The sequence below is a fragment of the Mixophyes fleayi genome, chromosome 2 (assembly GCF_038048845.1).
Source record: "Mixophyes fleayi isolate aMixFle1 chromosome 2, aMixFle1.hap1, whole genome shotgun sequence".
In the NCBI taxonomy this organism is placed as follows: Eukaryota; Metazoa; Chordata; class Amphibia; order Anura; family Limnodynastidae; genus Mixophyes; species Mixophyes fleayi.
In genome coordinates this window covers 277,836,223-277,848,310 of record NC_134403.1, presented here as the reverse complement: position 1 = coordinate 277,848,310, position 12,088 = coordinate 277,836,223, and the positions used below count along the sequence as shown (strand labels likewise).

The window sequence follows — 12,088 nt, the reverse complement described above, 5'->3', positions numbered from 1 at the left end:
TGGCTTTCCATTGTTTTCATTTAATGGTGTCCAGATTCAACTGCTTCATTAGACAAATAAGCTTAATTGTCATTCAAGTGTTGAAATAATATGTATTTTACATGCCAAGACCTTAGTGACTTATTGCATTTTAGAGAAAGCAATAAAGTACATTTGTTTACACAAAATTAAAATATTGTCTGTTCGCCAAGAAAAAGCTTGTGTGTGATTATTTTATTATTGAAACCTTACCAGTATACATATATTTCTGGACTAGAGAGTTCACATTTTCCAAGTACGGTCATGCTTTATTTCTTAAAGACGTGTTTCCAAGTACATGTTGCACCTGTATAAAACATAGTATTTAAATAAAAATGTGAGCTAAAAAATGACCAGTCCATGTTGTCTGCCCCTTTTCCCGAAACAAGATTCGGGGCCAGTTTGTGCGCAGGCCAAAGTGGGAATTTGCCAATGTAATCCTATAAAATGTAAAGTGGTATTTGATAGCCTGATATGCTTTTAGTTTTCTTCAATCAACCAATGGCCAGTTATGTCCAAAATATGTGTTTTCTTGACCTACAGTTGTCCTCCAACTTGACTATATCTGATGCCTGGGACATTTAAATAGAGCAACTAAGAACAATTACCTCAGGATTGTACAAATGTTTAAATAAGATGAGGTATTAAAGTGCATCTATCACCCACACAGAGCACCTCTAGTTCCCAGTCAGTCAATAGTCAGCATCCTTATAAATACTGGTTCAGCACACAAAATGGCTGCCTCCTCTTTGTGTAACTGACTAGTATGCTTTAACAGTTTTATCTTCATATTGCTAATTCTTATATTTCTTTAAGTATGGATCACAAGCCAGAGGCAAAATTGTCCTGACGAAGAGCAGGAGGTGGGCGGATTAAGAAGAGGTGGAGTCCCCAAAGTATTTCTATTTTGGATTAAAACTACTCCTATTTCAGAACTTGTATCTTCATCTAACGGAGTTGTGGCTTTTATGGTTCTTTTCGTATAAAGTTTTAAGAAAAGCAGCAGATCTTCACTTATCACGTGGCTTGTGTTTGACCACCATTGTAAGTCTTCAGTAAGGAGGAAGTTAGAGTAGAACTAGTTTTTAGCAGAGTGAGTTTGGACCAGGGATTGATAACTGGATTAATAAATGAATAATGTGACATTGAATAATAAATGAATTACTCAGCACTGTTCATGGTCTAACAATTCGGGAAAAATTACAAAAAAAACTATATAAAATATTAATAGTCACTATGACAGAAAAATAACAATTGTAGATGGGAATAGTTAAGCAAAATATAAATATGTATTCACACTAATCAATACACATTTAAATACATACAAATGATAAAATAATAACATATAAATCTATACATACAAATGATAAAATAATAACATATAAATCTATAACTCACAGATCAGTTAAACTGTAGGCATCAGAATAAGATACCAATATATGAAAACTTAGCACTGTGGTGATAAGAATTATTGTATCCGCCAAAATCAAATAAACCGTACTTGAGTAGATTGCATTGAAAACTGCTTATGAGGTTATAACAGCAGTCGGTAAAGTTTAGTTTGTGATCCAGGATTTCCTTTGTCTCCGACACTTGTGATTACAATAATTCAGTCAGGTGTATTTCAAAGTTTTATACAGTAGCCAACTAATAGGTGGAAGATAAATACTAATCAAATCTATATCCAGGTAAATTGTATCCTCTTCCAATCAATCATCCGATACAGATGTAATAACTAATATGTTCAGCAAAGAAAATATAAGTCTCCCAAACCTTTAGGCTGGTACAGTCCAGTATGGGTCAGTTATCCTCCTTGATGCGGTTGGTATGATAGTGGTGCTTTAGCTGTCTCTCGTTCACATTGGCTCAGATGTTTGTGACAGCAGGCAGCAGAGGATGATTATAAGTCCAGCATATTTGTCCACCTCAAGCATCTCTAATTCCAATTAGGTGTTGCCGGAACCCAGTAAAGTTGCTTTGGAGGTATATATTACCCTTACTGGATTGGAAGGTATACAGCAGGGTCACACCTTGTACTACAGGGGTACACTTAGGTTTCAGATATGCTTTCTTCAAAATGTAACCATTTTGTATGTTAATGTCACCACTGTCCCTTTGGGTTTATGAATTCCACTCCTATTAATTGTAACTATGTAGATACATAATAAATAAATTATGTACTATACAATCTATTCCTCAAATTCTTCCTGAACATTTATTAAAACATTGCATCGTTTACTTCTAAGGTATATTTTCTACGTAAGCCTAGCCAGGTCAAAATTACCAAATATAAATATCTGGATAATATTGGCCACATCCATGCTACCCGTTTTCAGGGATAAATTTTAAGGATGTCTTTCAAAAGTTGACAGTGAAGTGCGCCACTGTTGTATCATTTTATTAACGGAGTAATGAGCTTAGAACGGAAGAAGTGGGGCTACCCAGAAACAATGTGTTGTTTTTTTTTCTATGCTTCATAAGTAAACATACCCCGCAGGATAAATCACTTACTGTGTGCCTTTGGACAATGTTATCAATCATACTTTTGGAGGGTTTTTGGAAAATCCTGTTCTTGGCCAGCACCAGCTATACAGAGGGGGGAAATCAGTTGGCTGCAAATGTGCTTCTCAAATCTCTGCTCATTATTCCTTGCGTCCGATAGAGATGCGAGAAGTAAATGATAGGAGATTCTGAACCATATTCGCCAGAAATGTGCGCAGCTGGACATCGAGGAGATGTCCAGCAACACCTTTCAGCTAATTGCATTCCCCCCACAGAGTTAGTTGTGGGAGTGCTTCATTTCACTGTGCATGTGTCTGTGTTAGTGTATGAAATGTTAGAACCAGTGATCATTCCTTTATGTTGTATTGTTTATCTCCTGTGTCTTCTAACAGCTTTTCATGAAGTTTCTGTGTACCCAAAGAAGGAGCTCCCTTTCTTTATTCACTTCACAGCTGGTCTGTGCTCCTTTACTGCGATGCTGGCGCTTCTAACCCATCAATTTCCGGAGCTCATGGGAGTTTTCGCCAAAGCTGTAAGTAGCTAATACCAAGTACCAGATTGTTGCTACTGCATTTTTATACTCAAAATACCAAAACTGCAGTGTGTGTTTTAATGGTTATCCTTGTGTCCCCACTTTTAAACAACACTTAAACAGGTTGGAGCACTTTGGAAGCAATGAGCAGGGCTCCATTCAGATCAGTGGTCTTTTGAACAAGTGTGGGCTCCATTAAACCTAAGGAATTTAAAAAATAATGTTTCAAAAGTTCTCCAAATGCTGGATTCTAAACTATTTTTCACTTAAACGCAATGCCTCATGAGCATCAGACAAGACCATACTTGCCTTCCGAGAGACTTCTGGATTCCGGGTGGGACTCCCGGGGGAGTATGGCAGTCTCCCGCATCTGCTCACTTCCTAGTGAAGTGGGCAGAATTCGATTGCAGCCTTTGGCCCCGCCCCCCACTGTAAAATGACGCGTTTGCGTCATTACGTCACAGGGTGCGCGTGTAAAATGACGTGATGTTTGGAGCCCAGCCCCGTCGCACGCCTACCTCCCCCCAGCAGCTCCCGGACGCCAACTAGAAGAAGTTGGCAAGTATGGGCAAGACTTATTAATATTAGTTACATAGTGCCATAATAATGTCCCGTAGGCTGCCTTCCCATGAATATTGGTTCAGCCCATAAAATGGCTGACTTAACAACCATGACAGAAACCGTTTAAGATTGTGGTACCGCAAGGTTAGGAAGTAAAGTGTATAACTCATAGCTATAGATATATGTACATTTTTAACTGCTATCGCCATCACTGTTTACTTTTTTGTTGCCAACCATGCAATTAAAAGAAAATGAAAAACACCTTTCAGTGAAAACTGTGTGGGGGTAAAAGACCTACAGAAAGGTGTTTACTGTCACATAGGGCAGCATGGTGGCTTAGTGGTTAGCACTTCTGCCTCACAGCGCTGGGGTCATGAGTTAAATTCCCGACCATGGCCTTATCTGTGTGGAGTTTGTATGTTCTCCCCGTGTTTGCGTGGGTTTCCTCCGGGTGCTCTGGTTTCCTCCCACATTCCAAAAACATACTAGTAGGTTAATTGGCTGCTATCAAAATTGACCCTAGTCTCTCTCTGTCTGTCTGTGTATGTTAAGGAATTTAGACTGTAAGCCCCAATGGGGCCGGGACTGATGTGAATGAGTTCTCTGTACAGCACTGCGGAATCAGTGGCGCTATATAAATAAATGGTGATGATGATGAGAGTGCTCAGCTGAATTCCTGTATTCCTGTCACACAAGGGCACTTACTGTGTGGAAACGCTTCATTCATTGTTTATCCTTATTAGAGAAATATTTGGATTAAGCAATCAGAGAGGGGTGAATGATTGTCATGACATAACTAGTGGAAATACAGAAGTGTCCTCCAAGGGTTTTGGTTGCTTAAATAACCCACAGTAAAATGTGGATGTTTTGTTGTTTCTCTCATCAGTGTATGTCATTAAGCCCCTGTTGTTAGATCGTGTTCACACATAATTTAAAATGGTGTCTCTTGGAAAGTGCTGATCTGTGTCTGTACAGTCCCTGAAGTTCTGTGATAAAATAATAACACCATCATTGTTTACCTTGCTTAATCCATTTAATACTCGTACATACTTTTTTCATGCCACATGAGAATAAGGTTTTTCACTGACAAATTTATTGTCTGAGAGGGCCAGACACTTTCTGGAAACTGTGTGTATGTAGTGTCCGCATTGGGAGATCCGGATTTTCTGAAATGTATGTCTGCGTTAAGTACATGTAATTTGCTCAAATAAATATTTTTCCTTCTATTGAGAGCTAAAATTTAAATCTGACGTTATAAGAGAAAAGAAAGACAATATTCAACTTAAGCAATGAAATAGTTTATATATTGATTGAGGGCGTTACATTGGAGATGTCTTCTTGAAAAACTTTTATTAAAATCTTTTATGCCATACTACATGTTTTACTTCTTTCATATATGTTAGGGTAACTTCTCCTTTGTGGCGGAATAATGATTTGTGAATAATGGCTTATTAAAACAATTGGGGGGGTTTATATGGTTTTAGTGTGTTTTAACAAATTAAAAAATATTACAATTGAATTAAATTGTACTCTATTGTGCTGCTTCCAAATATACCTTGTTGCATGGTAAGGCAACATGTCTTTCCATTGTAGTTCCGCAATATCTGGAGAGCCATGGCCTCCAGTTCCACAACTGTTGGAGAGTTACATGTTGCCTTCCCTTGTTATAATCCTTTATGCAGTGCCACCATATAACCTAACACATTACAGAGACTATTAAGTCATTCACATTAGTTCCTGCCTGATTGGAGCTTACAAAACTCTACCACACACATGGGTCCATTTTGGCATAAGCCAATTAACCTATCAGTAGGTTGGTAGACTGAGAGAGAAAACCAGAGCTGGAGGAAACCCATACAGACTCCATGTACACGGTGCCTAAGGCTAGGTACACACTGGAGAATTTTCCGACCGACATGTTATCTACAACGACTTTATCTGCAACCGAAGGTCCGATTGATCAGATTATTAATGAGTACACAATAGTCACGTTTTTAGACGATTAACGAAAGGCCAACCGTCCGGAGAGCGACTTTTCACAGTCACATTGTTTTGAGCAAAGATTTGAATTTTGTACACACTGAAACGACATATGAGGTCCATGTAACGAAACACAATAACATGGTTATTCGTGTACAGTACATGGACACAGTTGTATAATTATGCAGGCAGACAAATGTAATACACATATTTTGAATTTTTATGAATGTGTATTGAGCGTACCATAAAGTGATACATAGCTATAATTAAGGAGGCAGACATAAGCAATACACATATAAATAAAAAGCTGTTTTTTTTTTATAACACTACACTGACAAGGTTTCATAATTAAACTGGCAGACATGCTGTACACATAAATGTAGTAGACAACTGCTATTGCTTTACCGCTAGAAGCACATAATTACCAAATGTGTGACGTGCGGACACCGCACCACATGGGACAGGTACAGGCATCATATATTAACATACACACGCCCCCAAAGGAGTTGCAGCTCGAGGAACTATCGGCAGTTGCTCGTCACTCAATCGGAAACCTATACACACTACATGATCGTTAGGTGATTGTGAGGAATATATCAAACAGTACGACCATCCAAATGAGCCTATAATTGACACTTTGGAACGACTTTCGACCATCGTGTCACTATACACACTAACCCGACTTATGGCCTAAGGGTCGTATGTCGGCTGATTTTCCTTATGATTGGACAAAAACGCTCAAGTGTGTACCTAGCCTTAGTCAGAAACAAACTCATGTTCCCAGCACTGTGAGGCAGCAATGCTCACCACTATGCCACCTTGCTGTCTCCCTTGTTGTGGGAGGAAGTGAATTGCAATATGTTATTTCAAACATTGTGCCAAAGTTAGTAATATATACATGTTTTTGTTGTATTAGCCTTATTAGGTAAGGGAATCGCATTACAACTGCATATATCTAAATGTATCTGCCCACTCCGTCCACCCTCGCTGCTCCAGACCCCAACCCTGGCACTCCAAACTTACCCGCCTCCTCCAAAAATGCTCCCGTACCGCTGAACGCCACTGGAGAAAATCCCGCTCCCTGGCTGACTTCCTCCACTTCAAATTCATCCTCTCATCCTACAACTCTGCCCTCTCACTCGCTAAACAATCTTTCTTTAAGTCCCTCATCCTTTCTCAATCCTCTAACCTCCGCCGCCTCTTCGCTACCTTCAGCACTCTCCTGGCCCCACCCCCTCTTCCCACCCCCTGCTCCCTAACTGCCTCCGACTTCGCCTCCTTTTTCTCCTCTAAAATTGAGGCCATCCGACTTGAAATCTCCTCCTCCACTCTCTCGTTCACCCCCCCCACTCTTCCGTCCTCCCCCTCTAGCCACCTGCCCCTCTACTCCTTCCGCCCCACCACGGGCGAGGAAGTCCACTCTCTCATTTCATCCTCCCCCCACCCCCTCCACCTGTCCCCTGGATCCCATTCCCTCCCACCTTCTTAGCTCCCTTTCCCCCACTACCTGCTCCCACCTCGCTCACCTCTTCAATCTCTCCCTCTCCTCCGGAATCTTCCCCTCCTCCTTCAAACATGCTCTCGTTTCCCCCATTCTTAAAAAACCTAATCTTGACCCCACTTCTCCCTCTAACTATCAGCCCATATACCTTCTCCCCTTTGCCTCCAAAATTCTCGAGAGGCTTGTCTGTAGCCGTCTCTCCTCCTACCTTTCTGAACACTCCCTCCTTGATCCTCTCCAGTCTGGTTTCCGCCCCCTTCACCCCACTGAAACTGCCCTGGCTAAAGTCACCAATGATCTCTCGGCTAAAGCCAGGGGCCACTTCTCCCTTCTCATCCTCCTTGATCTCTCTGCAGCCTTCGACACTGTCGACCACCCCCTCCTCCTCCACACCCTCCAGTCCTTTGGCCTCTCCGGCCCTGTCCTGTCCTGGTTCACTTCTTACCTTGCTGACCGTTACTTCTCCATCACCACCTCTGCGTCTCTCTCCCCCCCGTCCACCCTTCCAGTCGGGGTCCCTCAGGGCTCTGTTCTGGGACCCTTACTCTTCTCTCTATACACCTCTTCCCTAGGTGAACTCATTAGCTCCTACGGCCTCAACTATCATCTCTACGCTGACGACACTTAACTCTACCTCTCCTCTCCTGATCTCTCTCCCTCCCTCCTCTCAAGGGTGTCCGCCTGCCTCTCTGCCATCTCCTCCTGGATGTGCTCTCGATTCCTCAAACTTAACCTCACCAAAACTGAACTCATAGTCTTCCCTCCCCCTCGCACCTTGACCCCTTTTGGACCTCTCCATCACTGTGGACAACACCTCTATCTCCCCTGTCCCCCAACTTCGCTGCCTCGGGGTCATCCTCGACTCCTCTCTCTCCTTTGGCCCCACATTCTCTCTCATCATCATCATCATCATCATTTATTTATATAGCGCCAACATATTCCATAGCGCTTTACAATTGGGGACAAACGTAAAACTAATAAACAAACTGGGTAAAACAGACAAAGAGGTGAGAAGGCCCTGCTCGCAAGCTTACAATCTATGGGACAATGGGAGATTGACACATGAGGTTAAGTATACATTTTGCATCATGGCCCAGCCAGACTGCAAAGGTAAGGTGACTCAAGCTAAATGATCCTGTCACACAACAATGTTGGTCCGGGGGTAGTTGTCTTCTGTGAAATTGTGTAACAGGCTAAAGGTAGCGAGGTTAAGAGGGTGGTTGAGGAATATTATAAGCTTGTCTGAATAGGTAGGTTTTCAGAGAACGCTTGAAAGTTTGTAGACCAGAGGAGAGTCTTATTGTGCGAGGGAGAGAGTTCCATAGAGTGGGTGCAGCCCGAAAAAAGTCCTGTAACCGGGAATGGGAGGATGTAATGAGGGTGGATGAGAGACACAGATCTTTTGCAGAACGGAGTTGCCGAGTTGGGAGATATTTTGAGACAAGAGAGGAGATGTATGTTGGTGCAGCTTTGTTGATGGCCTTGTAGGTTAGTAAAAGTATTTTACTCTCTCTTTACTCTCTCTTGCTAAATCCTGCCGCTTCCAGCTGCGAAACATCGCTCGCATCCGGCCCTTCCTTTCCCAAGATGCCACTAAATGTCTCATTCATTCCCTGATCATCTCCCGCTTGGACTACTGCAACCTCCTCCCTACTGGCCTCCCCCACTCTCACCTCGCTCCCCTTCGATCTGTACTTAACGCTGCCGCTAGGCTTATCTTCCTCTCTCGCCGCTCCTCTTCTGTTTCCCCCCTCTACCAATCCCTTCACTGGCTCCCCTTACCCTACCGAATCCTGTTCAAGCTCCTCACTCTTACATACAAGGCCCTCGCCAACTCCACAGCACCCTACATCCCCTCCCTCCTCTCTATTCATGCTCCATCCCGCCCTCTCCGATCGGCCAATGACCGTCACCTCTCTTCCCCCCTGATCACCTCCTCCCACGCGCGTATCCAAGACTTCGCCCGCGCTGCCCCCCTCAACTAGAATAAGCTCCCTCTCTCCCATCAGAACTTCCCCTAATCTGTCTAGTTTCAAAAGGTGTTTAAAAACCCACCTTTTTCTTAAAGCTTTCCAGTCTCCCACTTAACTTCCTACCTGTTCTTCTGACTCTTCCCCTTCATTCCCCTTCCCCTATCCTTCATTCCCCTTCATTCCCCTCCCCCTATCCATTCCTCCTTCTCTCCCTCTCTCCCCTGTGTCTCTCTGTCAGTCTACCCCACCCCTTAGATTGTACGCTCCTTTGAGCAGGGTCTTCTCTCCTCCTGTCTTCTCCACTTTTAACTCTGCTCGCCAGCTTCCCTGCCTTCCTCCTCGAGGACCCTCTTCCCCCGTCCCCTCTCGCTCCCTCCTCTTCCCCCTGGGGGTCTCCCTCTCATCCGTGCCCTCCCTCCTAGGTGCCGTTGTTGGCAGACCTTCCCCTCTCCCCTCTCCTGCCCCTCTAGCTGTGCCTTGAGCCCACTGAGTTACTGTGATTATTGTTTACTGTACTGTGCTGTCTCACCTCGTATTGTAATTTCGTTTGTTCCTGTACGGCGCCGCGGACACCTAGTGGCGCCCTATAAATAAAAATTAATAATAAAAATAAAAAAAAGTATCTTTTGAAATGCTGTATGGAACTCAAAAGTTGTGAGCATAAACTACACATTTTTTTTCTCTACACAAGGAGATGTTGCTATTTTTTTAAGTGAATTAAAAATATAATTGCCAATACACCATCACAGGCATCACCAGACTGATGTTTTCTGGGCCTCGTGTGGGCCATCTACTCCTAGTTGGTAGCCCGGAGTCCTTTCTCAGGCTTTCATTTAAAACGATTTCCACCTCTTCTACTGCATTATCTCACCCGATTTCCAAGTACAGTATCTTATATAGGCTAATCCAACCAGAAGCTAAACTTTCTCATTATCTTACATTAAAATGAATAGTGAGATATTTAACCCCGACTGTAATACAACATTTCCTCCAAAAGACTGTTTCCCTACTTAAAAGTAATGCGAATCTCCTAGAGTTTTTACCACTCACCGTTATGCTGGAACTATTGCATAAAATAAAAGGCATTCTTTTGCTAACTAGGCATTAAATATTTTTAAATGGCAGTCACTTTTTTTCTCAGCTGTTAAAAAAACAAAAACGCTTCATAAGACTTTTTTTTTTTTTTTTTAAGCTTTTAGTGAGAAATTGAGATATCAATGCATGCATAAAGTGAGAGAAACTTACCACCTAGCAAGTATTTTACCTTCAAACATACAGAGTTTGAACGTCTATGCCATTAATGACAATAATTGGAAACAAGATAGAAAATCCTACACTCTGTTTAGTCTCTGTCCAGGGTGCCAGCTGTATGCCAATATAATTCTCCTATATGGATAATAGCAAAAATACAGCGGTTTTCAGCGCTTATCCTTACTGTGTGCATCTAGCAAAATAAAAGTGTGAGGTTTTGGTTCATATTTTGTTCAAAATATTTAAGCCTGCAACCAATGTCAAGAAACCTTATGTTTGCAAGTCCTAACTAAGATCAATGCATCAAAAAACACTGAAATGCTGTTAAATTCAAATGCACTCACCTCTTGGCTATGGTGGCTGACATGTAACACGGGAGTGGTTTATAAACCACACCCAGATTGCCTTAAATGGGCTGGATGGACAGCAGCTAAGACGACATTAGGCAATTATTGGGAAAAAATAGAAAATAAATAAGCCTGCACTCAGTTAATCCAATCCAGGGTACCAGCTGCATGGCAATATAAATGCCCCATATGGATACATGCAAAAAACAGTTGTCAGCATTTATTCTTACTATTACAAATCTGTATGAATTATTTGCAATATAGCACATCCTCCTACATACACCCAGCACAGATCGTGACCTTTGCAAACAACAGTATATTACAGAAAGGTATCAGCAAGTAGCTTATTTTATAAAGTCCACGTACAGCCTTCAAAATCAGAAATATATATTTAATGGAGTTATTAAAAGCCTCAACCATCCCAATAAAGATTAAACTGCAGCTTTTAAATATCGCTTAGCACTTGGAGGGGTTAAATTAACAAAACATATTTCTTCCTGGATCTGTGTACTAATTTTTGTCAAAGCAGTTGCAGGCCTGGCAGTGGGGCCTCCTTTCTCCAAACTTCTGCTATGCGTTAAGTGAAAAAATGCAGTTGGACATGGCTGTGATTAATTCCTTTGCAGTCCCTTGCTGGCTGTATTGTAAGCATGGGCTTAGCTATCTGCTCCATCAGTTCCTCTAGGACTATGTTAAATGGACTGCACGGTTTTGCAGATGGGCGTAAATTGGGGTTCAGAAACCCAGCGTTCCGTTATCTCCTACAGGAATACCGGACAGGTCTGTACGTCTGTTTTGTAGTCTTTTCTCAGCGAGAGGGGTTAATTCAAAGCCTGAGGTGATCCCGTTTTTTTTTTACCCTAGTACTAACTAAGGCTAATATCACAGTAATTTTAGAACAGGAAGCACGTTATAATGTCTTCTACTTGGTCTATTACAGTTAGGCACATACTGAAGTGGTAAAGAAGAGGTTAAGAGCGTGACAATCAGAATTAAATGTAAAAACATTCTTGAGAAATAGGTAGCATGGGATATAAACATATATCAAACAGAGCAAAATTCCTTACATATACTATTGCCAAGATAAACTGGTAGTTTCCAAGCCCCCTAAACAAACCCTGCTTACAATCAATTTAGTTTTCTCTATAAACACTGTCTTTTGTCTGTCTGAGGGAGAAAGGCGCATGGACAGCCTCACAGCTGCGGCCATATCTGTACATACCATGATTAGATGTCTGTCTTGTCTTGTGTAATGTCTTCCATTTGTAGGGTGCTGTGGATGGTGAACATAGGCTCTGTTCATACATTTAAAGCATAATGTTATATAAGTGACAAAGCGCCATATAGTCATAGATACTTCTTTTTTTTTCTTTTCATTTGAGGAATACAAACTGGCCCCATTCGCTACACTGCTGTAGGCTGT

The 12,088-nt window shown here is 42.0% G+C and overlaps 1 protein-coding gene across 3 annotated transcripts in view; it reads left to right on the top strand.

Moving 5' to 3' along the window:
* ST7L (suppression of tumorigenicity 7 like) overlaps nucleotides 1-12,088 on the top strand; it is a 93,377-nt gene that overhangs the window by 72,615 nt on the left and 8,674 nt on the right. For 2 of the 3 annotated variants that reach the window (XM_075196254.1, XM_075196256.1), the window contains one exon: nucleotides 2,913-3,052. The exons of the other annotated variant lie outside the window; for it this stretch is intronic. In XM_075196254.1, the coding sequence (XP_075052355.1) occupies nucleotides 2,913-3,052 (140 nt within the window). The remainder of the gene's footprint in view (nucleotides 1-2,912; nucleotides 3,053-12,088) is intronic. 3 annotated transcript variants of the gene reach the window in all.